General features: G+C 34.4%; 1 protein-coding gene across 13 annotated transcripts in view; it reads left to right on the top strand.

Annotated features, from left to right (window-relative positions):
- The window catches only part of VPS13A (vacuolar protein sorting 13 homolog A), a 108,050-nt gene extending 85,169 nt beyond the window's left edge, over positions 1-22,881 (top strand). For 9 of the 13 annotated variants that reach the window (XM_071424890.1, XM_071424889.1, XM_071424887.1 and 6 more), the window contains 14 exons: positions 66-171; positions 533-646; positions 1,913-2,058; positions 2,178-2,259; positions 2,910-3,023; positions 3,453-3,528; positions 3,630-3,793; positions 4,168-4,213; positions 4,482-4,605; positions 5,518-5,632; positions 15,959-16,044; positions 16,652-16,775; positions 18,178-18,252; positions 20,074-22,881. In XM_071424890.1, coding sequence (XP_071280991.1) covers positions 66-171; positions 533-646; positions 1,913-2,058; positions 2,178-2,259; positions 2,910-3,023; positions 3,453-3,528; positions 3,630-3,793; positions 4,168-4,213; positions 4,482-4,605; positions 5,518-5,632; positions 15,959-16,044; positions 16,652-16,775; positions 18,178-18,252; positions 20,074-20,124 — 1,423 coding nt within the window. In that variant the 3' untranslated portion in view covers positions 20,125-22,881. Of the gene's footprint in view, positions 1-65; positions 172-532; positions 647-1,912; positions 2,059-2,177; positions 2,260-2,909; positions 3,024-3,452; positions 3,529-3,629; positions 3,794-4,167; positions 4,214-4,481; positions 4,606-5,517; positions 5,633-7,778; positions 8,767-15,958; positions 16,045-16,651; positions 16,776-18,177; positions 18,253-20,073 lie in introns of those variants that run through there. The other 4 variants (XM_071424899.1, XM_071424893.1, XM_071424892.1 and 1 more) reach the window with 2 other exon arrangements.
- Positions 22,882-26,640: the final 3,759 nt, after the last annotated feature.

Genomic DNA, 26,640 nt, shown 5'->3' with positions numbered 1-26,640 from the left:
CTAAACTTTAAGTGTTACATGTTTTTGTAGAACACCTTAATAATTATTTTTTGTTTCATGTGCAGGTACTTTAAGGTTCTGATTCAAGAGATGGACCTCAGATTAGATCTTGGCTTCCTGTATGCAGTAGGTGAATTCTTTACACAGACTGATGTGCCAAGTGACCAAGAGGTAGAAACCTTTTGTTGTTTGAAGATAAATAGATTTTAAATCTGTAACAATTCAACTTGTATTTAAAAAAAAAAAATTAAAAATTATTTTTCTGTGTCCATATCAATGGTTGATATAGTAATATGGAGCTGTGAGGTTTTCATTTACTGTTACCCGAGTCAGATAGTAGACTCCGTCTTTAATGCTCATCCTGTATGCTATGGAAAGAAGGCTTTAAATGTTGTAGTACAGGGACAATGAGAGGAGTTTGTACATGAGAGTATAAGTAGTATTAGTCAATGTATTGTCATCAGTGAAAAATGACTAGTAGTTTTATATACTCCAAATTTTGAAGAAATATCTTTTTCAAATGCATTTACAGCTACAACTTTTTGAAAAGGATGTTGAATCTCTTCAAGAAGAGCTAATGAGTGTGTCATCAATGGATACATCACAAATCAGCTTGTATGAATACTTCCATATATCTCCAATTAAGGTATTCCTTTTTCACGTTATAGACTGAGTTTGCTCTCTGAAAATGTTTTGTCTTGTCCAGGATAGTAGGCAGTGGAAATTAAGATTGAAATGTGCTGATTAAAAAAAAAAGGCCAAGAAAGTATTTTCATTGTAACCACTAACTTACTATTGCATTCTTATGGCTTACTTTATGAGTAATTTTTTTTCATTTTATTATTTATGAGTTCCTTGCAAAATGCTCATTTGTGTACACACAGGGTATTATGGATTGGAAAATTATATAATTTCTAAAAAACATGTATATCAAGGGTAGGAGATTAGTGTGCAGTTAACATTATTACAACTGTGATAGGACTTTATAGGCTCTATAACAGTTGTTAAGAGAGTCTCTCATCTATCCATGGGAAGTAGATCAAAGAATGATTTGAGTTGCACCTCTTTGCAGTATCTTGTGAGATGTTAGAAATTATATTTGACAAGAAAAAGTGCAGGGAGGAAATGGGATAGAATAAATGGGCTCTTGTTTTTACTAAGAGCTTAGTCTTCAGTAGTTATGGATTGAGTGACAATGATTCTGCAAGGTAAGCTGTGTATCACTGAAATGAGCTACAGTTAAGCTCTGTTATAACATAATGAATGTTGCGTGATATTGTCTTCAGAGAGTCAGAAACAGGCATAACTTCCTTTAATCTGATTTTGAAAATGGCTGGATAGATTTCTACCATTTTGTGCCTGAAAGTCATTTGAGCAATTATCCTGAATGTTGTTCTTTTCTGACTTCTTTGAAACAAATGCTTTGGTTATTTCAGGTGTGCACAAGTAGGATTTTTCCTGTATGCATATTCCAGTAATTATTTGGTACCTGCAAAACTTGTGTTAGTATTTATTTGTTTTCAAGGTTTTATTTTACATTCTTGCTTGGACTCTATGCTGTGTTGTCATTTTCTGTCTGCTTTGATTTTGGGTATAACTTAGACAAACAAAATGTTTTAAAAATGACTTAATAATCTAAATTATATATGAAAGAATCCAGAGACCATCTCTGAAAACAGAAGTAAGCAGATTATTTTCTCAAAGGTAGTTTAAATTCTTCACTTCGTCTTTAAATGTCAGTGGGCTTTTTTTGGCCTACATTATGCATTTGTGTACTCTGTTACAAAGTCAGACTGGTTTCAGCCAGACTAGAAATGTCCTAACTCAAATTTTAAATAATCTAAAAGATTATAAAGATAGAAATATCATACAGCTAACCATGTTATTTCCCAATCTCATTTTTATCCTTCAGTTACACCTGAGCTTTTCACTCAGTACGGGTGGAGAAGATAGTAACAAAGAAGAAAGAAAGAATGAACTGATACCATTTCAGTCCTTGAATCTCCTGCTGAAGAGTATAGGGGCCACCCTAACAGATGTACAAGATATTGTCTTTAAGTAGGTTAAAAATATGAATGTAAAAATCACTCACAAAGATTATATCAATATTACATATGTTGAGTTTTATTTTGTACTGTGCAGTAAGGATTTACTTTTTCTCTCATCTCTTTTTTTAGGTTGGCATTCTTTGAGCTCAGGTATGACTTCTGTACTACACAGCAGCTTCAATCATCAGTTGTAAGGCATTATTCAAAACAGGTGAGAATAAGAAAATATCAACATTCCAATAAATTTTTATTTTGAAACTGCTACTGTGCACTTTCATTCTATTAAACAAAATAAAATTTACTTTCATCCTTGTATTTATATACAAAGGTTAAATAAATGCATACAAGCCAATTACTCATTAGTAGGATTTTATTGCCTTGCCAGGTGGCATGGATAACAAAACATCTTACTGGAATAGATAGATAGGGGAAGCAAACACGATGGGGCTCTGATAAAACATGACTGGCATTAAAATGCGGATGCAATTTCTTGGACATTAGTACTATTCAAATCATAGTACCTTTTTGGCTTTTGTGTACTGTTGAAAGCCCTGTCATCCAGTGGAGAGAATCCAACAAAAATACTTTTGCATAAAAGAATTAGTCCTCTCCATCCATCATTAATAATGAGGACCTACTGTAATGCTTTTAAGTAATGTTATTTCTTGGCTGACATAATATGGTTTACTCACTGATTTTCTCATCTTTTTATTACAACTACTTTTACTTTTCTGGACAATTTTGAGGTTTTTATATTTAAGTAATGTTTCTTTCCCTGTTTTAATCTGAGATACTACACTGTTTGCCTTTGTTTTAGTATAATTTAGGAAATATTTTCTCTAATACCTATTTTCATTTCAGGCTATTAAACAGATGTATATTCTTATTCTTGGCCTTGATGTGTTGGGTAATCCATTTGGATTCATAAGAGGCTTGTCTGAAGGAGTAGAAGCTTTTTTCTATGAACCATATCAGGTAAAATTCTCCGCTGCCCTTTTACAAGTAGATAGATAGACATTGTATTGAAAATCTATATTAATACCTTCTTGGTTTTAAATTTAGATTTAGAATTGAAAATTTCAAGTGAAAATGCTTGGAAAACTCAAGTGAGAGTAAAAAGGACAGAGATGTCTACTTAACTATCAGAAGGCCATTTCTTACAGTTCACACCTTAAAATAAATATTTTGCTTCTCCTTAAAATAAGCAAACTTCGTGGAATTCATTATTATTCTAAAATTATCCATCTTTCACAGGAACTTTTGTGGGTGCTTTCACACTTTATCACTCAGTGTCATCCTGTTTTCCTCTTTGTTACATATAAATCCCAATAAAAATGTACGATTTAAAAATATATAAGGCATACTATTCAAAGCTCATTCTGAGTGTATCCTTTTTTCTCATAGGGAGCCATCCAGGGTCCTGAGGAATTTATAGAGGGAATGGCACTAGGACTTAAAGCACTGGTAGGGGGTGCTGTTGGTAAGTTTCAGTGCGGTGATGGTAGTTTGCCTAATAGTAAACAATAGAGCTGAGTATTTGTAAATTGCATTAGAGTTTTAATTTGGTTTATATTCCAATAGGTGGATTAGCAGGAGCTGCCTCAAGAATCACAGGTGCTATGGCAAAAGGAGTAGCTGCAATAACTATGGATGAAGATTACCAGCAAAAAAGGAGAGAAGCCATGAACAAACAACCCACTGGTCTGAGAGAGGGTATCACTCGTGGTGGAAAAGGACTGGTTTCTGTAAGGAGGAAAGCAAAAATTTATTAATTTTATGCAGGCCAAGAGTACCAGGCACTTGTTGTGCTCCCCAGAGAGTTGTTGGTTTTCAATTTTTTTGAGTTAGTTTTTTGTTAGTTTCTTAATTTTAATTTTAGTTTTGCAGGTGTATAGCTACAATTAAATGACAGTTGTATAGAAAAATGCAATAGGATAGAAAAGAAGGTAGAAACTGTGAGGCAGGTGCCTCTAATTCTGTTGGCTTGTAGTGAATTCTAGAATACTCCCAACACATGTACTTTTAGGCTATGAACCAATGAAGTAGGAAGAAAAATGTTAAAAATGAAAAATATTGTATGGAAGCATATTTGTAATGTCTGTTTTGTTTATCCTGGTAGGGTTTTGTCAGTGGCATAACAGGAATAGTTACAAAACCTATAAGAGGTAAGTTTGGTCTTGATGCATTAACTGTTCACACAATGGTGAATTTTTGATTTTTGATGAGCTGTTGTAAATCAGAGTTATAAAACTCTTTGTCAAGATTTTATATTTCTACTGACTTACAGTTTAAATGTTGTTTACATGAACTTTGTGTGGAGACTACGTAGTTGTGTATCAAATAAGATTTGTAATTAAATGGTTAATAAAACTTGTTAAGGTTTTAAGAGAAATTCTGTGGTTTATAATGATTTACTCCTTTTAATGCTTTTAGGAGCTCAGGAAGAAGGAGCAGCCGGTTTTTTCAAAGGTGTTGGAAAAGGCTTAGTTGGAGCAGTAGCTAGGCCCACTGGTGGAATCATAGATATGGCAAGCAGCACATTTCAGGGTATTAAAAAGTAAGTAAAATAAGTGTACAGAATATCATATGGCATGAAAGACACAATAGTAATACTAGTAGTACCTTGTGTCTTCATATCACTTCTATGTTATTTGCATAATAAATAGGTAGCTTTTTAACAAAATACACACTTGATATAATTTAAAAACTACAGACACAAATCTCAGCTATTTGTAGCATTACTGACAAAAACTAGTTTAAATGTCTCAGCAATCAGACTTCCTTCAGCTGATGATTTTTAACTTTTACCCCAAATAAACAGGAAAAAAAGGACTTCTCAGATATGTTCAGTTACTTTATATATTATTACTCCTTTATGAAATTAGTTCCAAGATCACTAGATGATGCCAGTCTCAGAACTATGTTAAGTTTACATTTAAATATTTTGACAGTCTCACTTTAATAAATTCATTGATGAAGATTGTTCTCCACTGTTATGTGCAATAAAGGAGGAGACAGTTTTGAAGAGGCACTTGGTATCTTTAAATACAATTGTTCAGTGGCCCTGTTCTTAGTGAGTTGGATCACTTCTGTTACCATAAGAATGCCAGTCTCTTGTTTTCCTGTTCAAGTTTTTTGGCAGAGAAATTCAAGAAGAATTATCAGAGAAATATGGTACAGTTCTATTCTATGTGGTACAGTTGTCTTTACTTTTGAAGTTTTGAAGTGCAGTAGTTAGACACTAATTAGATATTTGCAGATATGTGCTGCTCTGTGCCATCTAATTTGATAATTGTTATTCTTGAAAATAGATTTCCATAATGTCTGTTAGTATGCCAAAGTGCATATATAGACAGCAATAGTTGTTATACGAGTACTTGAATTGTATACAAAATAATTTAGTTCCTTAGCTAAATAGTATAGTTGAGTAGAGATATTGATATGTATCTTAAATTTTCTGCTTTGTCAGGGTTGCAGATTCATCAGAAGATGTGATAAGCCTGCGACCACCTCGCTTCTTTGGTGAAGATGGAGTTATTAGACCTTACAGATTAAGAGATGGAACTGGAAGTCAAATGTTACAGGTGAAGAAAATGAAAGATAAATTTTTGACATAAATTTAAACTCATCTTACATAGAAATAAATGCTTTAGAATTTCTCTCTTCCTAAATTCCCATTCACTTCTTTCCTAGTAACTCAGTAGCCAAGAATTTAATTTCTTACACACGTAACCACACTGGGGATTTGGCTGCTGTGGTATAATTTTTGAGGGAGACACCATAAAGTAGATCAGTATATCTATAAAAGTTTATGCACAGAGCATTTTGAACAAAGAAAAAGGTCTGTATATGCAAATGAAAAGTTTTATGCCTTTAATTTTTTTTTTGTGAAAATGGTTGATAAATACACATAGTTTTTTGAGTAATTTTATAATACATAGCTTAAACGGTGACTTTTAAGTCTCAATTTTGTGTAAAACAGCATTTTAAAGACACTTTTAAGACACTAGAAATAGTTGTATTTATGTCATACTGAAGCCTTTGAAAGAACATAAACAGTTCTGAAATTGAATACTGTTTGCAGGAAGTATATGCTGAACAGCCCTTACTTTTTAATGATTCATCTGCCATTTAAGCAAATTTGACTCAAAAATTACACTCAGAAAGGAAAGTAATTTCAGTTGTGACACACACAGCTTACTGAGTTTCTGTTTTTTCTTTTTGGTAGAAATAAAACTTCTTTCTAGAAATGTTCAACCATAACAAATAAAGTAGCAATTAGTGATTGCATAAATTTAAACAGAATTTTAAAAATACGCATGGAAGGATTCACAGTGCTACAAAAATATTGTACCAGAATAACCTTTCTGGAGAAGTAAATGAGAAGGTAGTAGCCTTTGGAGAGCATTTTATGACTAATTTTGACTATTGCTACAGCTGTTTGTTCCATGTTGAGTTCCACTCTTGTTTTGGTTTCTCCTGCATTTCATTAGTTTGTCATTCATTTTCTGGTAAAACAGGATTGATCTGTTGGGGATTCCTTAGCTACGTTCATTGTTCCATTCACTGGTCATGTAGTTCAGCCAACTGTGAAAGTGCTTTGATAATAAATACTATACCCGTGCCTTTCTTGTAAATGAGATGGCTTTAACCTATGCTCTCCAATTTATAACTCGTGTCATTAAGCCTTAACTACCCTCTGCCCTCTGCTAGTTAGAAGCTACTACTGATGGATAACATAAATTTGTTACTAACCTTTATCCTCTTCTTGTTAAGAAAATTTTCAAACATCCCCTTGTCTGTTTTAAAATATATTGCTAAAACAAATGCTAGCAAACAGTCAGCTCTAATGAGCTGAATTTACATTGCTTCTGCTTCTTAAATTTGTACGTTTTTATATTTTGGGTTTTTTTCTGAGAAACCTTTACAAAAATCTGCCAGGTAACTTGTAATTTCAATTTTTCTGTATTGTATGGCCAAGTACAGTAGCTTCCTTTATAGAAATTAAAATACATTAAGGCATGGCCTTAATAATGTAATGCCTTTGATATTTCGTGATTTGAGCCACCATTTGAATGTAGGTAAAACTGAAGGATTGGTAGCTTCTTATTAGTTTTGCTATTGATGATTCTAAGGCATAATTGCTCTTGAAGAAATATTTTCAGAGCTCCAAGCAGAGTAGACAGGTCTTCTATAGGTAGTCAAATAAGAAAATAGAGATTTGCATTTTTTCCCCAGTCATTAAATTCTGCTATAGGATATTTGGTGTCTTAATTTAACCCTTAAGTATACTAATGTTTTTGGTTCTTAGTGTTTGTGGTTCTAGAGCTGTTACTTTGTTTTGCATGAGACTCAGTGTGTTGCATGTCCACTATTTCAAAGAGTTTGAATAGAATAATATTTTCTTATGGATAAAAAGATTTCTCTCCCCTTTTGCAATGCTTCTTTGCATACAGCTGACTGGTCACACAGTGGCCACTGTGTTGTAGCTTTTCAACAGATTGCAGGATTAGGTTGGAATAAAACTTCTTTTGGTGATTTAGAGATTGTATATGCTGATCAAAGGAAATAGGATATTTTGTGTGCTCATACTGTGCCCTACACTTAGGCTGTCACATCCGAATTTCTGTTTTCTGTGGTTTTATTTTGCTTTAATTAACAAACTTGCCAGGCAAACTAGTACTTTTAAACTAATACTTCTGCTTTCTTCTTCCCTTACCATGCTTTCAGAAAAGGCAGGCCTACAAAGAGTGGACTATGGCTCACAGTAGTAGTGATGATGATGAGAGTTAGGATAATGTGAATTGTAACAGATATACATGGCCTTTGTCACATTCTTTTGACCTTTAAGTTTTAAATGTTGCTGCTATAATTCCCGCTGAGAAATCGGGGTTTTGTGATACTAAATTCTTACTTTTTAAACTGTGAAAAAAATGTGGGGATAATAAAATGTGTGATGATGAGTGCTAGGCAAACAAGTAAATAATATAATAAAGATAGTCTTACAGATAAACCCAGACATTAGGTAAAATAGTATTGAATAATATGAAGAAATGAGTAATACCATGACTTAGAGTTTGTTTCCAGATGTATTTTATCAGCTGTGTTTAATGTTTTTTGCATTTATATAAGTGTTTAACAGGGTTTATTTACTATTGCTTTAAATGTGTTTAGTAAAACTTTACTGATTTGTACAGTCCTTATTGGTGTTAAAATGCTGTTTGACTGTTTATTCAATTACTCTTTCAAAAGTATTTTGTCTGCTTTTCTTCTTAACAATAAACATGTCTAAAGTATATCTAAAATGGATTCATCTGTTCTGTTCCAACATTATTTCTCATGTTTCCTGGAACTAGGTAGTGTAAGGCCACTAAATGGCTTATAAAGGTATTTAATATATAAAATACATACATTTTTCAAGAAATGTTATCATAAACTTTTAGTTTCTTATTTATCATTTGTTTTACCATAGTTTTTAATACTTAATTTGAGTAGCTTTTGGTATCCTTAAACATGTGAAATAACAGTTTATTTTGGTTTTTATTTTGACTACAAATTATTTGTTTTGTAAGTCAATATTTTTATTTTCATAGCAACAGAAAAAAAGTAAAAAATCTGCTCCAGAACTAAACTCTGTGTAAAAACCACAGACAGAGGTAAAAAAAATACCAGAAGTTCTACAAGACATTGTGTAATAAAACATACATAATATGCAAAAGTGTTTAGTTTTTTATTTACCTAGACATTGGGGGATGAGGGGAAAGTGTGAACACTGATCGACTACAATTTGGTATTATAAATTCTACCAAATACCTTTACAAGTTTCTGGTTTCTTAAAAAGGTATTTATTCTATATTCACAGAAATGCTTGCTCAGTTTTCTTGTTCTTTTTTTGTGGTTTGTTACTAAATTCAGATTTTTGTGTTGCACTTTAAAGATACCTTGTAATATATAATTCTGAACCTATATTATAATGCAAGTTAATTCTTCTGCCACTATCTGGGCAGTTGGAATTGCACTGAAACAGTAAGAGCTTCTGAAATGTTTGCATATTCAGTGTGGTAATGTTATGTCTTTCATTGTCTATTGGCTTCCATTTATCAAAACTCTGGGGGAAGTACCCTTAAAATTGTTAAGATTGCTTATTCTGGCACTGTGCATTCAAAAACTGCTATTTAAGGTGATCTCTTGGGCAGTTACCCTTTGCCCTTAATGTCACAGAGAAAAAGGGGGACAAACTAATTTTGGGAGATGGTTTTAGCTGAAATTGCTGATGCTTATGAGTGCTACAGGTCATGTGTTCCTATTTGTTTTGTAATGCTGTCTCCTCAAAAGGATGCCTTGCAGAAACAAATGAAAGGCTCCATTGCAGTGTGTTACTGCCTGAAACATTGTGGAAAGGATTTTGAATATTTCAGGTACAAATCTACTTTGAAGAAAGAAATAATTTTGCTCTTCAGTTCTGAAAAAAGACACATGATGTCAAAAAGTTGAGGAAATTGTTAGCTGTAACATAATGGAAAGGTTACTGTGACATTTAATTAACTTTACTAGGTTTTGAAATATTGGAATAATGTTACTTAACGTTATCTTTTTCCTTTGTGCTGCTTTACTGCAATTTGGTTTTTTATCCTATAAAATTGTTTTTCTTTTGTAATGACCAATCTTGCTAGAAAATGCATTAGAAATGTCATAATTTTTGCCCCAAAAATTGACCTAGGTTTTAAATTTTTTTCACTTAAAATCCTACAAGTTTCTGCAGAACATGGAGGCAAAATTAGTACATGAATGTTAGTATTTCTGGGTCAGATATTACTAATTCAAGTTACAGTGCAGTATAAATGAATTTGTTCTTTACTTGCTAGATTAAAAGGTTGTAGAATGCTAAATAAAAAAAAAAGCCCAACAAAATGAACAACTCCAGTTGGAGTTTGCAAATATGATTATATGCCCTAGAATATTTTGTCTCTTTGGTATAGTTCTATTTTTCTATTTTTGAAATTTTTGTGTTAATAGAAAATATAGTAATTTTGTGCAAGTATTTTACTTGTTTCTCTCTTGAGTCTAGGCTTCTCTGAACATACATAGAAAAAGAAATAAATTGGATCTGTGGATATGGGGATTTGGGAAAACAAGAAATTTTACCATCTGGGATACTTACTTTCTCTTTAGGTCTTGGGACAAAAACTGTGAAAACTAATAGCAGAAACTGATGTTCTTTCAGGATGGAAGAATCCCCAGAACTAAAACAAAAACACTGAAACATTTAGAGGAGATTTAAAATATTGTAGCAAAAAAGAGAGACCTCATTTTCAATTTTTTTTTTCTTTAATTTAATGTATTTTAACAGTTGAACTTTTGGCTACATAATTCCACCATCCCGTTCCTTTTAACTGTTGAACTGAATTTGAAGTCCATACATTTCAGTGTGTCCCTGAAAATTCCAAGTCCAAGTGTTCTCCTTTTGTCTCAGATTGCTAAATTTTGTGCTGTTGACAAATTGACAATGCAGCTTTTCCCAAGAGTTCAGTTTTACTCTTGCAGTTACTTGTATAACTTCCTCCTTGCTGAGGTGAATAACTGGCTGTGCTCTTTACCTTTGATGTCATCCAGTATATCCCTTTTGTTCAGGCCTCTCTGGTGGTCTGGTTTTCTCAAGATGCTCTTAGGCATAGGTCAGTGCCAGGGGATACTTTAGACTGTTTTGGGGATTCATTTAATAGACTGTTTATGCATAAATTGTTATTAGTTATTTCCAGAAGCAACAGATGTGTGAGGTCTTGGCCTGCCGGGAAATAAAGCTGAAAGAATGGTTTTGTGCTTTTGAAGCTGAGTCATTAGCAGTTGCGCTGTGCAGTCAGTGGTTCTCTGTGTCAATGTCTACCCAACTTCAAAACATGCAAAATATTTTTGTTATTATTATTTTTAATTTTCTTTTATAACTAGTGAGTTTGTGATGATGCTTATACTGTGTTGTATAAGGTTGCTGCACAATTATGTTGCTTCAGAGAAGACAGTCCTTCAAAGCTGTGCTTCATTACCATATCCTCTTGTATTGGAGGTGTTCAGCTTTTGGTTTAGTGATTCTTTTTGGTCTTGAGCTTCGTATCAGGTAGGATGTTGAAATTATTTGAGCAGCCCTTTGTTACTTAGCATTCACACTTTGGTCTGCCAGGAAGAACATCTGACTAGTCGGAAAAGTATGTCATGCTAATTCTTTCTGTCTTTCCCTCACTGTTCTTAGGCTTGATTTCAAATCAAAACATAAATATCCATGTCCTGAAGTACCCTAAAACTGAGGTTTCACTTTGCAAAATTACATTCTTTATGAAGTTCAAAATAACTTCATTTTTAATTGTCATTGTCCAGACTCTTACCAGGTATTCATTAATGCTGTCTAGCTTGCTGGTCCCTTTACTCACTCACAGATGTCAAGATCTGTCCTGCTCTGGAAAACCTTGTCTGTCTAGGTTAAAGGAAAAAGCAGGATCCTTACCACTTAAATATGCAACATTTGGGTACTATTACAGAGCCATTGCCCAATCCCAAATAGAAGACAGTTATGGGAACCTGTCTGAAACCCGTTGACACTGATTGTTCCAGAGGAATATGGAAGCCTGCATTACTCAATTTCATTTTTACTTGATTGTGACTGAAGCGTAAAGACAATATTCTTTAATTTCCCTGCTGATGAGTCATGCTTCAAATGGTATGAATCCAAGAGTTGTGTTTAATGTTTTTTGCATTTATATAAGTGTTTAACAGGGTTTAAACACTTATATAAATGCAAAAAAACAGGAAACAGAACGTCTAGATGTGGTCATCATGATGAAAGTGTAGATCAGTATTGTTTCTCCATCTCAGCTGCTCAAACAAATTCTCCTGTGTATTCAGATCAAACATTTATTAAGATAATTCTGCCAGTCATCATAGGCAATTTATATTTCTGCTGTGAAATAGAAGTTTTGCATTCTGAAAAAAAGCTGCTGTCCTAATTTTTATTGTCTTGGCTGTGGCCTTAGATTTAAATGTTAACTATGACCACAGATTCCCACTGATTTTAATAAAAACTAGGTGGATTTGGGAGTTAATGTTCAGCATGGCTAAATGGAATCTGAATACTGATACTAACACATCATGGACATTGCACATTGCTTTGTGTTTTGTATAATGACATGGCACATTAGGATAATTGAAAGAGGAAGTAGGTAATAAAGGATTATTGGTGGTTATTATTCATAAATGATGAAAGAATTTTGCATGGCAAAAAATTCATGTTTTACATGTTACTTTTTATTTAACAGTTTTTCCCCTTTTTTTCACACTCATTCAAGCTACATCTATGAAGTCACTTAGGAACTGGTTAGAACTTTTAAATGTTTCTGTGAGGAAGACTGGATAGGTAATAATAATACCAGGTTAGCCTGCAGAAATTAGCAATTCTATAGCTTTTGAAAAAGTTACCTTGTAATTTGAGCTGAAAGATGCATTCAGGGTTGGAGTTTCTAGCAACGACAGTGGATTGCCTTCAGAATTCACACATTTGGACAGTAACCAGTTCATAGGGAAATACGCTGGTAGTCCAGATGAAAGTTAATTTGAACATCAAGAGAGAACAGATTTCCAACCACTTTTTAAGCAGTAACAGCCTTTTCAGTATTTTTTTACATACTATTTCATCTGAATGAGTTCAAGAAGATTGTCAAACATTCTGACTTAAGCATCACACATACTACTGGTATTTTTTAGAACTATTACCAGGGGATTCATAGATTTTAATTTTTGTCTCCACTACTTAATTTTGCTCTGTATCATTTCTAACTTAATCAAAGGCCTCTTGGCTTGCTTCTCATTACATTAAGAAGGTGTGGTGTGATTAGGAATCTCTCCAGGTGCAGAGATACCACTTCTAAGACATTGAGCATATTTGCATATATATGCATAACTGATCACTTTTACTGTTAGATTATTGCAGTGACATTTGAGTAATTGTACTGCAGGTAAGAATTTGCAAAGGAGGGGATCTCTTATTGTGTTACTTCATGCTTTACAGCTTCTGGAGTGTTATTTTTTTAATAGATTTGCACATACTTAAGCAGGTGATTAAAATGTTTTTAATTTGAAATACAGACATTGCATTTTAAAGATTTGTATGTGTTTTCTTCCAATGTTGAAACTAACAGTGAACAAAGAATGACTGATTAATGTTACTTTTCATAGTTTTCCATCACCAAACAGTGGTCCAAGTTGCTGTCTTTCTCCAAACAATAGCTACATACCATAAAAGTTTTAAGAACTATTTATGCATCTGTATTGAGTGATCAGTTATATATCGTTTTATGTTTGAGTGCTATAAGGCACTTTGGTAGCAGAGTGCAGTAGTGAGCTTGTTACAAGAATTGTCAGCAGTCTCCCTCTATGATGTATTCCCAATGAATAGGTAAAAGTCTAATGCTAAAAAGGATGAAGATTGGAAATAAAAGGTAGAAAAATACAAAGGCAGAAAATTTAAAAGTAGTTACTGCTTAGCATTAGCAAGTGTTTGTTCCCTTTATAAATAGTCTGTGCAGCATTTCCTTGTGTTTTATTTCCCAATTAACTCCTGTTGTCTACAAAACTATAAACACAGTTAGTTTATGATTTTTGACTCATAGCTAACAATGAGGGCTAGTTATCTCAGTGTGTGCCACATGGCAACAATGTTTTTGTTCTCCACAAGTCACATGTTTGGAAATCTTATAGAATGAAACACTTTTTGTAGAATTTGGTATATGTTTAAATATGTTTCGTATATGTTTAGCTTTTGTTTAAGGTTGTTGCTTGTGCAATAATTAAGTACTGTACTTGCATAATTTTCACAATTCCCAATCTCTTACTGTAAGCTGAGAAAATTACAGCAGGGGGACTTGACTAGTTGAAAATTAGCTAGCAATCTAATCAGAAAATATAAAGAGGTAACCCTCCTTTCCTAAGTCCCACCTAAATGGGATTAATATTTGGATTGAGAGCCTTACTTCTATGCTGTGCAAAGCATAAGAAGGTTACTTTCTCCAACATGGGAAATCTTCTCCATCCTAATAAGGCTAAATTGCTAAATGCTTTTATGTACACTTTGAATAGAACAGAGATACTGGTTATTCTGTGTGATATTTGTATGTTTGGTCAGTAAGAGTAATTTGTGTCATTGTCAAAGTGTCTTACAGTTAAGTGAAGTGCATTTTATACGTATTCTGAACCACCCTGGCTCTTCCCACACGTTTCTTTTAGTTCTTGTTAGCCCTCTCTTCCATTTCCCTGTCTTTCTTTCTAGGCCACTAATGAAAGGCCATCAGTGTACAGACCTAGACCAGTAGGCTGACCTGTGGATCATGTATCCTATTCATGCTGTCCATAGTCTGTCCATACAGCCTCCTTTGTCTTCTAACCATCCAGCGTGTTATGTACTGGAATGTAGCAGGGGCTACCTTTTAGAGAGGTTTTTTCAGTTATTTATTTATTTATGTCTAAGCTTCTAATACAAGAGGCAGGGAGATACACATTTCAGAGGCAGAACAACACCTTGATAAAACTCGAATAAGATGTTTCCAAAAATTAAAAAAAAAAAAGCTTATTTTCCAAGCCCTTAGTTCCTCTTTTTTTTATGCCATTCTTCTTGTGGAATTCGTCCTGCTCCTGACACTAGCTCTTGCAGCAATAAATGCAAGCAGTGACTTATGTAAGTAGGCGTGTGACCAATAGCTGTGATTTTGTAGCCTGAAAGAGATGGGGGAAGAGGAATAATTGGAAATTTCTAAGAGCTTTTTCAAAAGCTCTCCTTAGGATAACCTGCTACTCAAATATTCATGCTTTTTAGTCGCGAAAGAATCAGTATCTTTGGGGAAGAGATAATTTTTGAAAAGTCTGCAAGTGGAATTATCCACACAGTCAAATTTGAAGTTTTTTACACTAATTAAATGTCTTCATCATTTTACTGTGTTGGGGAACACATATTAAAGGACTTTACTTTCTTAACTGTTTTCTGAACTAATCTAGATATTTTAAAAACTTTTGCATACTTATCTGAAGCTGTATATTTGTAGTTAAAACTTTATTGAATCATACTAGTTTGTTCTAATCTGGTGTTGCTTCCAAGTTGTAACAGCTGGGAAGCATGCAAGCAATTGTGTTGCTATTCCCAACCAAGATGCAGCAATATTAATTCGACCACTAGTTTAATCACTCTCTGCTCAGGAAGTCAGAAATCCAATGGTTGCCAAGTCATGTGAGAGGTACAGGGCTTCTGTTTTTAAAAAAATACTTATCTACTGTCATCAATATTTTAAATATATGCTGATTAGAAATATTCTGCTACAGTATTCACATTAATTTAGGAAATGGTTTAGTTAATGAGTAAACAAAATAATGTAGAGGAATGCTAAGTACTACCTCAAGTGCATTATTGTTAGTCCCACTGTCTACATGATAATTAATGGTGCTTATATACAGCTAGGTATAGATTTATTCTCAGGGTTGATTAGTCAATGTTTTGGAGGCAATGCAATAAAGTCAGAAAGGAATCTTTATTTTGTTTATTGTCTCAGAAATGTATTAGTTAGCAGAAGTTCTGTGTATATCAAAAGTATGTAGAAGATGGAGTCCTGACATTTTTAGAGAAGTTACATTATTCCTTGTCAGTTTTGGTTAGGATTGGTTTTTATTTACATAGATGTATTAACTCTAACCAAGTAGTTATGAACATTAGCTATTACAGATGTTAGTTATATTTTGACTTAATGAAAGTAGCCTTTTATTTAAAAGTCTATGCTTTGTGCTTTGTTACAATTTATATTTTTGGAGCATAAATAACGTTTATGCACAAAATTAGTACATTGCTAGCATATTCAAAGCTATAAAACTTCTATCTCTTCTAGAAAATTGAAAATGGAAGATTTGCAAAACTCAGATATATTGCACATGCTATGGTCAACAGTACAGATCTGTTAATGGTAACAAAAAGGTAAACAGTTTTGACTCTGAATAATATGTACTTAAAACAATCATAAAAATGTGCATGCCTTGATGATTGCTGATCAATAACTGCACTGTCACCATATATGTAGACAAAATAATGGGGAAGGCACGCCTAGTGTGCTGGTAATAATCTTCAACAATGTCATTGTTTGTAGTAGGAGAGTATTCAGTGTTATTTCTCTTCTATTTAAGAAGGGAAAGAAGTACTGATTTTAAGATTGCTTTAGCTGAGAAGGATTTGTTATAAACTGGGTTAGGCTAAAATTACCGGAACTATGGGATTCACTTACAAAGGTGTATTGAAAGAAATAAAGGATAATATAGGAACAGTCAATATCTAGCAGTAGAGTATGGGGCATCCTTCTCAAATACAGCTTGAAATAGTGTTACAGTTTTGCTATGAAACACAGTATTTTAAATGTAAGAGGGAGTTTCAAAATTCACTCTTTTGGAAAGTGTGCTGTGTAGTTAGAGATCATGAGACGAAACCTATTTTGCAATGACAAATTAATTCAGTAGAGAAAGGGTAACATGACAACTTCTAAGTGTTTTTACATTAATTTTTAAAACTACTTTTATTTTCTGGTGCCTAGTGGTGTGTTATTTGTGACAAAGGGGGCATTTGGACAGCTGACATGTGAATGGCAATACACTTATGATGAATTTACCAAAGAACCATTCATCGTTGATGGTCGAAGATTGCGCATTGAAGCCAAGGTACATTACTCGTAGCATGTTTTGTTGTCTTTCTTTGTTACTGTTTATGAAATTGAACTTTGAATTTCTGCTCACTCAGCTGAGTTCTTGATCTCCTTTGTATCTGAGATGTACTCAGAGAAAGGAGTTGAAACTTGTCATGAGTGAACTCCTCAGATAACTAGTCTCTGACTGTTTTAAGCAGCATAGTGACTTGGTCTTTGCAGATGAGATTTTTCCTTGAGCTGTAGGAATTTTTTGTTTGTATGCCCCAGTTGATGGTGTATTCATAGTCAGAAAAATGCTGATATAACAAAAGGCTCAGAACATTGCAGAATATTTTTATTATGCTCTCTGGGGCATATAATAAGGTTTTATTGTCTTCAAAACTTATGATAATGACAAATATATTTTCCCTTTCTCTACAAATTGAAGAATGTTGCTCTTAGTTGCAATTCTTCCTTAAAAAAAAATCCTTAAAATTCTTTTCCCTGATAAGCTGGCAAAGGACATAAGGAGAAAGGTGACTACTAATGGCTATTTACAGAGGCACTTTCTTAACAAAAAATCTTAAATTCTTACTGATCTGTTAACTGAATTTAGTTAACTGAACTTCATTCAGTAAGTTTCTCTGCCAGTATTTTGTTTCTGTTTTTAATAAACTGCATATGTGTAATTACACATATTGGTTATCAGGACAGTCTTGATGGTGCAAAACGTCATTCAGTTTTTCACTCAGATTATTTGTTTCTATTGCAGAGAGCATGAAAGGCAGAGCCATATTGGTTTGGAATCCTCCAAACTGGATTTCTGACTGCAAGTGAACTTTTACAGGATGAAATAATTCTTAGCGTTTCTGCCATTTCAGACAATGCTGAATAACATATCCATCTTTACCCCTACACAGCAGTCATTTCAGAATCCATTAACATGTCTGCAGTATGCTCTGTATTGAAATCTATGATTGAAAACTGTATTTTGCAAATAACTCCATACGTTTTTCTTTCTGAAGCTTAAGTCGTTGTTTCCACTACTTGCAAGTCAGTATTGGTGGAATGTCCACTCAAGTAATGACTTGAAGAATTGCAAATTAAAACCTTGGGGAGTAATGGATTTTGTTACCACATATACATTATCTCCCTTCCATTCCTACACACGTTTATAGGCCCTTATCCAGGGACTCCATGGTAAAAAGGGGAGTCTGTTACTGCTGGAGTGTTCACCCTACTGAGCTTTCATGCAGAAAATGGTCTCTCTCAGGGTATGTGCATGTGATGCCAACATACTCAGATGACCTTTCTTGGTTCACATGGCTGTTTGAACCATTATAGCTGCGTTGATAGTAAATAGCATTGTGGTCTTAAAGCCTGAAGTACCTAACTTCAGTTTTGAATTACTGTTTTGGTTTTGCTTTTTTTTTTAGGAACGAGTTAAGTCTGTCTTCCATGCCAAAGAATTTGGAAAAATTATTAATTTTAGAAGTCCAGAGGATGCTAAGGTAAAGTCAAAATACAGTTAAAAATATAGTGGTAAATTTAACTTAAAAAGTGTAACAGAAATAATCTTAACCTGAAACTATGTATAGTTAAAATTCAGTATTTCCACATATCTGTTACAGACATGGAGATAGCAATAATCTACTCAGTACTGAATTTCAAAAATACTCAATTCCAACACGAGACTTTTCTCTACATAAATCTTCTGAATTACAGCAGTCTGACAAAAGATTGATTAAACAGTAGTGCTAACAAAAACTAAACAGTCTAGAATATTAATTAGAATAGTATATTTTAATAGACCAAAATTATTTGTACTCCTAGGTGGTGGGCAGGGGTTGGGTGTTACTGCTGTGTTCTTTAAAATACAGGGTTTTTTTAAGAAAATCCTTAATAAAAATACCAGTAGTTTATGTGATACATGATATTGCAGCTATTTTTATACACATTTTTGGGACATCTTCATTTTGACATCATTAGTTTTGACTGCAACAAATAGTAGGAGCAGTTCAGATCTGCTACCAGAAGGTAGCTACTTGTCAGAGTTCTGCCTTGTTTTTTAACTAGTGTAGCTAGTAATTTTCACCAAAAAAATGCATGAATCTTCAGCGTATTTCAGAGGGGTGTGGCTCCCTGGAATCATGGTTTGAGACAGCTTGCAAAAGTTGCATTCTCTTATTAGTTTAAGTTGCTTTTGCATCTTCTCATCAGTTTAGGTTTTCATCAGCTTTTGTCCTTCTGAAGGTAGTTTCTAGTTACAGGTAAATGGTAGCAGTTAACTCTTACCTCAGAAAGGTAAGGGCCCTGGGCTGAATTTCACTTGCCTCTAATCTTTGGAAGTGCTGAGGTTTATGTTTTTTTTCTTTTTGGCTGTGTGGAACAGGGGTGGGCAGTGCTGAGATCCATTAGTCTCTCTGGGAGAGGAATCCCATCTATGCCCCTGCTAAATCAGGAACTATTCCAAAAGTGAAATTAGTATACCATATTACATATACCACAAGTCTTAAGTAAGAAGTCCTATGTAAGTCCTATGTAAGTCCTATGTAAGAAAAATAAATACACCTTTCACAAAAATATTGGGGTGTTTATTTACCTAGAGAGGTAAATAAAAACACAAAACCAACACAAATGTTCATATGAGGAGATAGAACCTGATACAGTAACAGGTTCTGATTTGTAGTAATCCAATCATCTTTCTTAAAAGCGGTATGCACACCTTTTATGGCAGACCCTCAATATAACTTCATGTCCTACTCTAGATTTCCATCTCACTGCCCCTTCCCCCAAACCTCCTTTTTTTTTTCTTTAATACTCTTGGGAAATTAATTTCCCTTTTATATGAACATCCCTTAAAAGAAACAAGATACAGTTAAAGAAAGCTTTTTTCCTAAGTAACCTGCTGTAAGCTTTTTTTCTGAGTAATCACACTGCTGCGACCTGTTACTGTCTTCTGTCTGTGGTGATCCTTGCTTCTCTGTTGTCATCTGTGATTTGTCTAGAGCTGTAGACAAAAGCAGAGCCAGGATGGGGGTTAAATGTTGTCTTCTTTTATTTTTCAAATCTTACTCCTTGAAATTCAGACCAGGAAACAAGTTTAATGTGACATAGTATCAAATGTTGAATACTGGTGCTTAAATGGCTCCATTCTCATGTTAGAAAGACAGGGGTTTATACTCTACAGAAGAATTTTTAACACTGTGTTAAAACTTGGTTAGGAAAAGAGCAGGTAGTAAAGACAGTGACAAAAACCAGTCCAATTTTCAGCTGCTTTGTCTGTTTTGTACCACAGAAAGATTTTAATTTTTTCTTTTTTCCTTATACAGTGGATCCTTTCCAAACTAGAAGAAGTACGAGAGAATCAGCCAAAATTGTAATGAATGGAGAAGATGAAGAACACTGACAGCTACCTTTTAATTCCTCTTTCACAAACAGAACTGTTTGAATATCATCAACAGAAGCAAAAACAGGAAGGAGGGAAGATTTGTCCAATTATTTATTATGATCAGAACAGTCCATGTCAGAAAAGTAGATGATGTTAGATTAAAAATTATGTAATGATAAAAAATCTGCCAAGTTTTGTCTTGGTTTGCTTGGTTTTTAATGTAAGAATTTCAGATTTCATTTTTTATATAAGCAGTGTAAAGTGAGTTTGTCTTAACCTTTGATACTGAAACTGAAAACTCTGGAATAATTCTTATGGTAGTATTTGGAGCAAGTCTTGCAGTTTCGATTTGATTCTGATAATCAGTAGTTACTTTATGTTTTGGTTTTAATGTGACTTGAGGCTGTGTTGAAATACAAATTTCTCTGTCAAAGGAAATGTTAACTTAATCACTAGTGTTAAAACTCAAAATATAAGAAGGAGGATACTGGTCTGAGAATTTAAATTGAAGTTGCAAGTGGCTGCTTAATTGACAATACTAGGGCTTTTTGTAAATGGAAGGACCAGGTCACAATTAATTTATACAGTACAGTATGGCTTTTGGTGTAAACTTTTTTTATATCCTACTCAAGGAAATGTTGCAGCACCTCTATCAATTATTAAAATGTAACAGTTTACAAAAATGCGTATTGGGGAGAATTAACTGCACTAAAAATATTAATAAAAGCCTACTATTAGATAGTAAGTTAGTAACAGTCTTGCAACTCAAGAAGGAGTTTATGGGGTTATAAGTGCACTGTTGCATACCAAATATAAATGCCTTGAATTACACAATATTGTGTGCTAAGCAAAAGACTAGTGGAGTCAAATTTATATTAAATAATAAATATAATATGTCACAGTCACTTTTATTAACTTTTCTTACCCAATGAAACTTCTTTGTTTCATACCCAGACAGCAGCATTTTATTAGCTTGAATGTCTGCAATTCTGTTTATTTCTTAGATGTAGTAGTTGTAGTATTGTTGAGTGGCTGTTTACTGCAGTTGATACAAAAAGTACATGAAACAATACAGTGTTACATGAAGGTTTCCATAAATTCCCATGTCAAAGTCTTCAAAATATCTTGTACATATAGAAAGCACCTACTGCCAAAATATTATTTCCAAACAATAGTTTGGAATATTTATAGCTACAGGATAGAATTCTAATATTGCTGGTAATGCTTGAAGTATCCAAATTGTTCCGTTATTGTAAATCTAAAACAACTAGCGTGTAACCTATATTTGCAGATGTTTAATTTACCATAAGTCTTGCCATTGGTGTTGAGTAACCATTTAGCAAGTTACAAAATACAGGTAATCTTGCAATTTTCCCTATAAATTGTAAATGGAAGCAAAATATTATAAGGGGATTCAAAGCTATTACAATGATGGTGTTACTCCAATCATTTTGTACACCAAGTACATACCAAGAGTATTAACTCAGGTTATATCACGCCAAACTTCCATACCTTGCCTTAGATAAGCAGTGGTTTTAGGTGCACTGAATACCATTCTTTATCTGTCTCTTGTTTTTCGTCTGTGATTTCTGTCTTAGGCATGATAGTTCATTTTATAGCCTCATAATGTTCTTGATAAAGTTTGTAGTCTCCTCTGCATTCCCAGAATTTACAGACTACCTGCTGCAAATTTCACTTGAAATGCATTGTGTGTGTACTTTGTACATTTCCATTTGTGTGTAGCTTTTCCATTTACCTGATTCAAAATATCTTCTCTCCACAGAGCCTCTATTTTAATTATTTCTTACATTTATTTTGCCAACAAACTCTGATTCTCAAATGTCAGCTGGGTCTTTGGTAATGCTAAAGCAATTTAACTCTTAATGTTGAAGGATTTATTTTAAATGTGCATATTTGTGGTTAAACAGCTGATGTTTTGGAAAACAAAACAATTCCCCCCGAATGGCATTTTTCTTATAGACTATAAAATATTTTGATCTTCTTCTAACTAAAAGCCTTAAGACAAGATCTGAACTGTCCACAAGTCAGTGTGGGACTTCTCTTCCATGTCCCTTAGTTTCCACTTGTAATGAAAATATGATTTTCTATAGGTCCCTTTTCTAGTCTGTAACTTTTGTCTTTTGACTTTGTTTTTTTAATAAAGCTTTCTCCATACAGTCATGAAAGAATTTTGCCATTTCTTGGCAAACATCAGTTTTCTCCTTTAACTATGTATCACCCCAGAGTGAAGAGAAAGGTATTTAGACTTGTGCCATCGTGTAATTTTCTGGATTACTGCAGGTTGTATGAGATGTCTACTCTGCTGTGCCTCATTCCTTATTGCAATATGCATATTTTTTTCAACAAGAAGGCTGAATAGGTATGTTAATTTTTATTGAAAGTGTATATGCAACTAGAAAAGGGGATCTCGATAAACATTAAAATGTAGGCATTTGGTTCTGCCCACTGTGGTGTTTAAAAGTGTATCTTGGCCTTTACTGAAATGCTGAAGAACTGCTCCTCTTCTATATGACTGTTATGTAAACTTAAAACATTTGAGAAATGTCATTTGGGTTCTCAGTTTGCTAAGGTTACAATTACCTCTGAGAAATTCGTGAAACATTTGTAAGTCTGATTGTTGTGCTTCCTTTCTGTTCAGCTGCATGGCTTTCATAGCATGGTTCTCTTGGTTTCCACCCCCACCCTACCCTCACCTTCTTAATCTTGAATAAAGTGAAACTGAATTTTATTTGACTGAAATGTGATTATTACTTGTTTTCTTTATGCACTGCTTTAATTAACAGATAATACCATTCATTACTCAGAATTTCATAGGTCAAGTCAAATCCTGTCTCTGAGAACACATGGTCAAACTTCTTTTGCAGCCATCCTAGGAAAAGAGAATTATGGATTTTAGAATTTAGCTTTGGTTTATTATTTTAAGACAAGTTTTTAGTAACTGGATTAACACGTATCAGTTCCTTTTTAAGTTTTTTTGGTTTTTTTTTTGAGATGTGGGGGGTTTTTGGCTCTTGATTTTTGTTGGTTTTTTTCCTCTGTGTTGCTGTATTGAAAAAGACATAATGATGTTGCCAGACAATAGAATCATGGAATGATTTGGGTTGAAAGAGACATTACAGATGACCTAGTTCCAGTCCCCCTGCTCTGGGCAGGGCCACTTTCAGTTAGACCAGGTTGCTCAGAGCCCCATCTAACCGGGCCTTGAACAGCTTCAGGGATGGGGCATGCACAACTTGCTGGGGCAACCTATTGCAGTGATTCACCATCCTCACAGGAAAGAATTTCCTCCTGATATCTTAATCTAAACCTACTCTCTTTGTCTGAAGCTTTTCCCTCTTGTCCTGTCACTACATGCTCTTGTCAATAGTTCTTCCTGAGCCTTCTTGTAGGCCCCCTTTAGGTTCATGAGGCTGCTACATCATCTTCCTAGAATCTTCCCCTCTCAGACTTAATCTCCTGAACTCTGCCTTCATAAAAGAGCTGCTCTAGCCCTCAGACCATCTTCCTGGCCTTCCTCTGGACCATCTCCAACAGGTCTGTGTCTTCTACTGAAAGCCACAGAGCTGGCACAGCACTCCAGCTGCACTCTATGAAACTGGAATAGAGGGGCAGAATCCTCTCCCCACCCTGCTGGCCACACTGCTTAGGATGCAGCCCAGAATACATTTGGATTTCTGGCCTGCAAGTGCAGTTGGCTGGGTCTTCTTCCGTCTTCTCATCCAACAGCACCCCCAAGACCTGTTCAGGGTTGGTCTCAATGCATTCTCCACTGAGCCTGTACTTGTGCTTAGAATAACTCAATTCTTGTGAAATCCTCTTTTCAATTTTTTTTTCTCATCATAAAAATTGTGTACATACACAATTTTAGCCATTAGCTATTTGTTATCTTTAGCGTTTTACAAAATTACTCTTGTTGGCAGACTTGGGAATTTTCTGCCCAGTATATGCAAGTACATCTATGCATCAGCTAAGAGACGAAGCTTTATCTAACCTGTGCAACGATGATCTTGGTCACAATTTTTGTTTTTGTGGCTGCAAGAATCTAAAGTTCACTGACCATGCACCCAAGATGTTTTAATTTGGGTTTGATTGTCTTCATGGCAAATCTGGAACAAGAATTCTCAATATTCTTGTTATACCTCAAGGGAAGAGTAGGTTTAAGTCTGCTCCAACAAGAAGTAAAAGAATGTCTTATGTAATTTTTTGTTTTAACTTGTCATGGTACAGCAAAGGCTGAAACATAGTGCTGCCAGCACAGGCATGATGAGGTAATACGCAAAAAGGGGAGAAAATGGAATTCTCTTTTTGCTGGATGTCTCCGAATGGATTTTTTATCTTTATGCATGTTCACTTGTTGTTGCATCAAGCAGATTGAGAACTATGTGCAGAGTTTTGTCTTGGTAAGCACCTTCATGTGTGCTTTTGATTGTCAGTTGGGAAGTGTGACAACAAAGCAAACTTGTGCTGATGAGTCCTGCAAGGTAACAGTCTCAACATCTGCAAAACTCCAGCAAAGCCAGGCTCCCACATTCATGGTGCAAACATCCTGCTCACATACACAGCAAATCTTGACTCAGAGAAAACCTCTAAGAGTTTAAACATATCTTCCTGGAAGTCTCAGGGGGCTCAAAACTAGATCAAGCAGTCAAGGCAGTTGGGCATTTTATATGCTTTCTTCTAATAAATCTGCTGCCCTAGAAAAGTATTTCATTGATGTCTTTTCATGTGACTGGAATTTTTAAAGTAAAACTCCATTGTCTATAGATCTTATGACAAGAATTGCTTTTGAATTATTCTCTGAGCAACAATGGTTAATTTATGACAGTAGGTTTAAGTACTTCTTTCAATACTTCTAAAGGAGGGTTCAGATGACATGTTGGATGATATGGATGTGACATGGATGATACACAGATGGGCTGTGGCATAGTGTGCTTTCCATCACCCCCCTTTGGCTGCCTCTCCTTCAGCAAGTGGCTCTGTGTCCTTTGCCTCATCCTCAGGTGCTCTTCACTGTTCCCTCAGCATAGAGAACTGCCATTCACTAGTATGGACACAGTGTTACAGGTCAGTGTCCTTCACTTCCTCAACAACATAAAAGCATTGTTAAGAAGGGGCTTCTGATTTTCTGACACCAAAGAAAAAGTAGATTAGTCAAACATTACAGACTGTTTTCTTCTGGAAACACTCCTTTTTTCTGTATTTCAGGGAAAAAAAGGAACTGTGTTGTTTAATATGTGAAACTGCAAACAACTTTTATGAGCAGGGAAAGGTCAGGGTGTGCTTTTCCCAGGACTGAGCTGTGAGAGCTATCACCTGGTGGCATACACAAGAGCACTAACTACTCAAACTGAAATGTCAGTAGAACTTTTTTATTGTTATGTGCAGCACAGAAATTTTATGCCAATAGTAAAAGCTATTGCTATATTACTTTCTCTTAGAAAAATGGCAGTTTGATGTATTTAAGTATAGGAGAAACTTGGCACATCTTTTGAGGTTAATTACTGCTATTATGAGGCTGTTCTAGAAACGTGATGTACTCACCAGTGTTGCTGGGCGAGCTGATAAGTGCCAGTAACCTCTGCAAGTTTTGCATGGTAAGAACAGCTTTCAAAATTGCCCTCATGTCCTTTATTATTTTGTCTGAGAATTGTTGACACAGTGAAGGAGAACTGAATGTGCTATTAGAGGTGTTGCCATTTTTACTGGAGGGGTTTGTAGTTGGGCAGAAAATGTGGGAGGTAGGAAAATGGCTGGAAATCTTCTAAAGGATGACCATTACAGCTCTCTAAACCATGGAAAACTACCCATGAAGCTTAATAGCAAGGGGAATGCAACGTGCAAAAAGCAGGTTATGTTAGTGACTTGGAGGAATTCAAGGCCTAGTTAATCACAAGTACCTGTGGATAATCTTTCAGCTCCCATGGCAGTGAATGCTGGGAACATTTGTTAAGTGCCTTGCTCTCCGAGAAGTGTTTTAAAACATTTGAACAAAAATGTAGTGATATGCAAGAGTCACCAGTAATTAATATTTGTAATTACTATTAGAACATCCAAGGACTTGGTCTATCAAGAGTACAGAGAGCTACTTCTGTAAAACATAATAGGCTTACCCTAGTCTTTCAATTACATTGCTCAGAACAAGAATATAAAAATATCTAGCACCCTAAAAAACTCTTAACTTGTTATTTTTAAGGCAATACTGTTTCAAATTTTATAAGCTATGATTGTAAATACTAAATTTAAAAAAATCTGAAGAAAATACAACTGAAGAGCAATGTAGCTATGTACATCCTTCTAAATACACCTGATTATACAGCTGTCAAAAAATAACTCACAGGCAAAAATGAGATGGGAAATATGAACACAATGTTTTAAATGTACAACTTGTGAAAACTAATTCTTTAAAACTCTTTTAATCCGTATTTCTTCAGTAAATAAAAATCCCTCTTCCATTTCCGTAAATAGTATTTCAAAAGATGCCCTTTTT

This window comes from Agelaius tricolor, unplaced genomic scaffold, assembly GCF_023055355.1.
Source record: "Agelaius tricolor isolate 1412-34295 unplaced genomic scaffold, bAgeTri1.0.p SCAF_4, whole genome shotgun sequence".
In the NCBI taxonomy this organism is placed as follows: Eukaryota; Metazoa; Chordata; class Aves; order Passeriformes; family Icteridae; genus Agelaius; species Agelaius tricolor.
The sequence above is the reverse complement of the archived record's forward strand: the minus strand, read 5'-3'. Positions and strand labels throughout refer to the sequence as shown.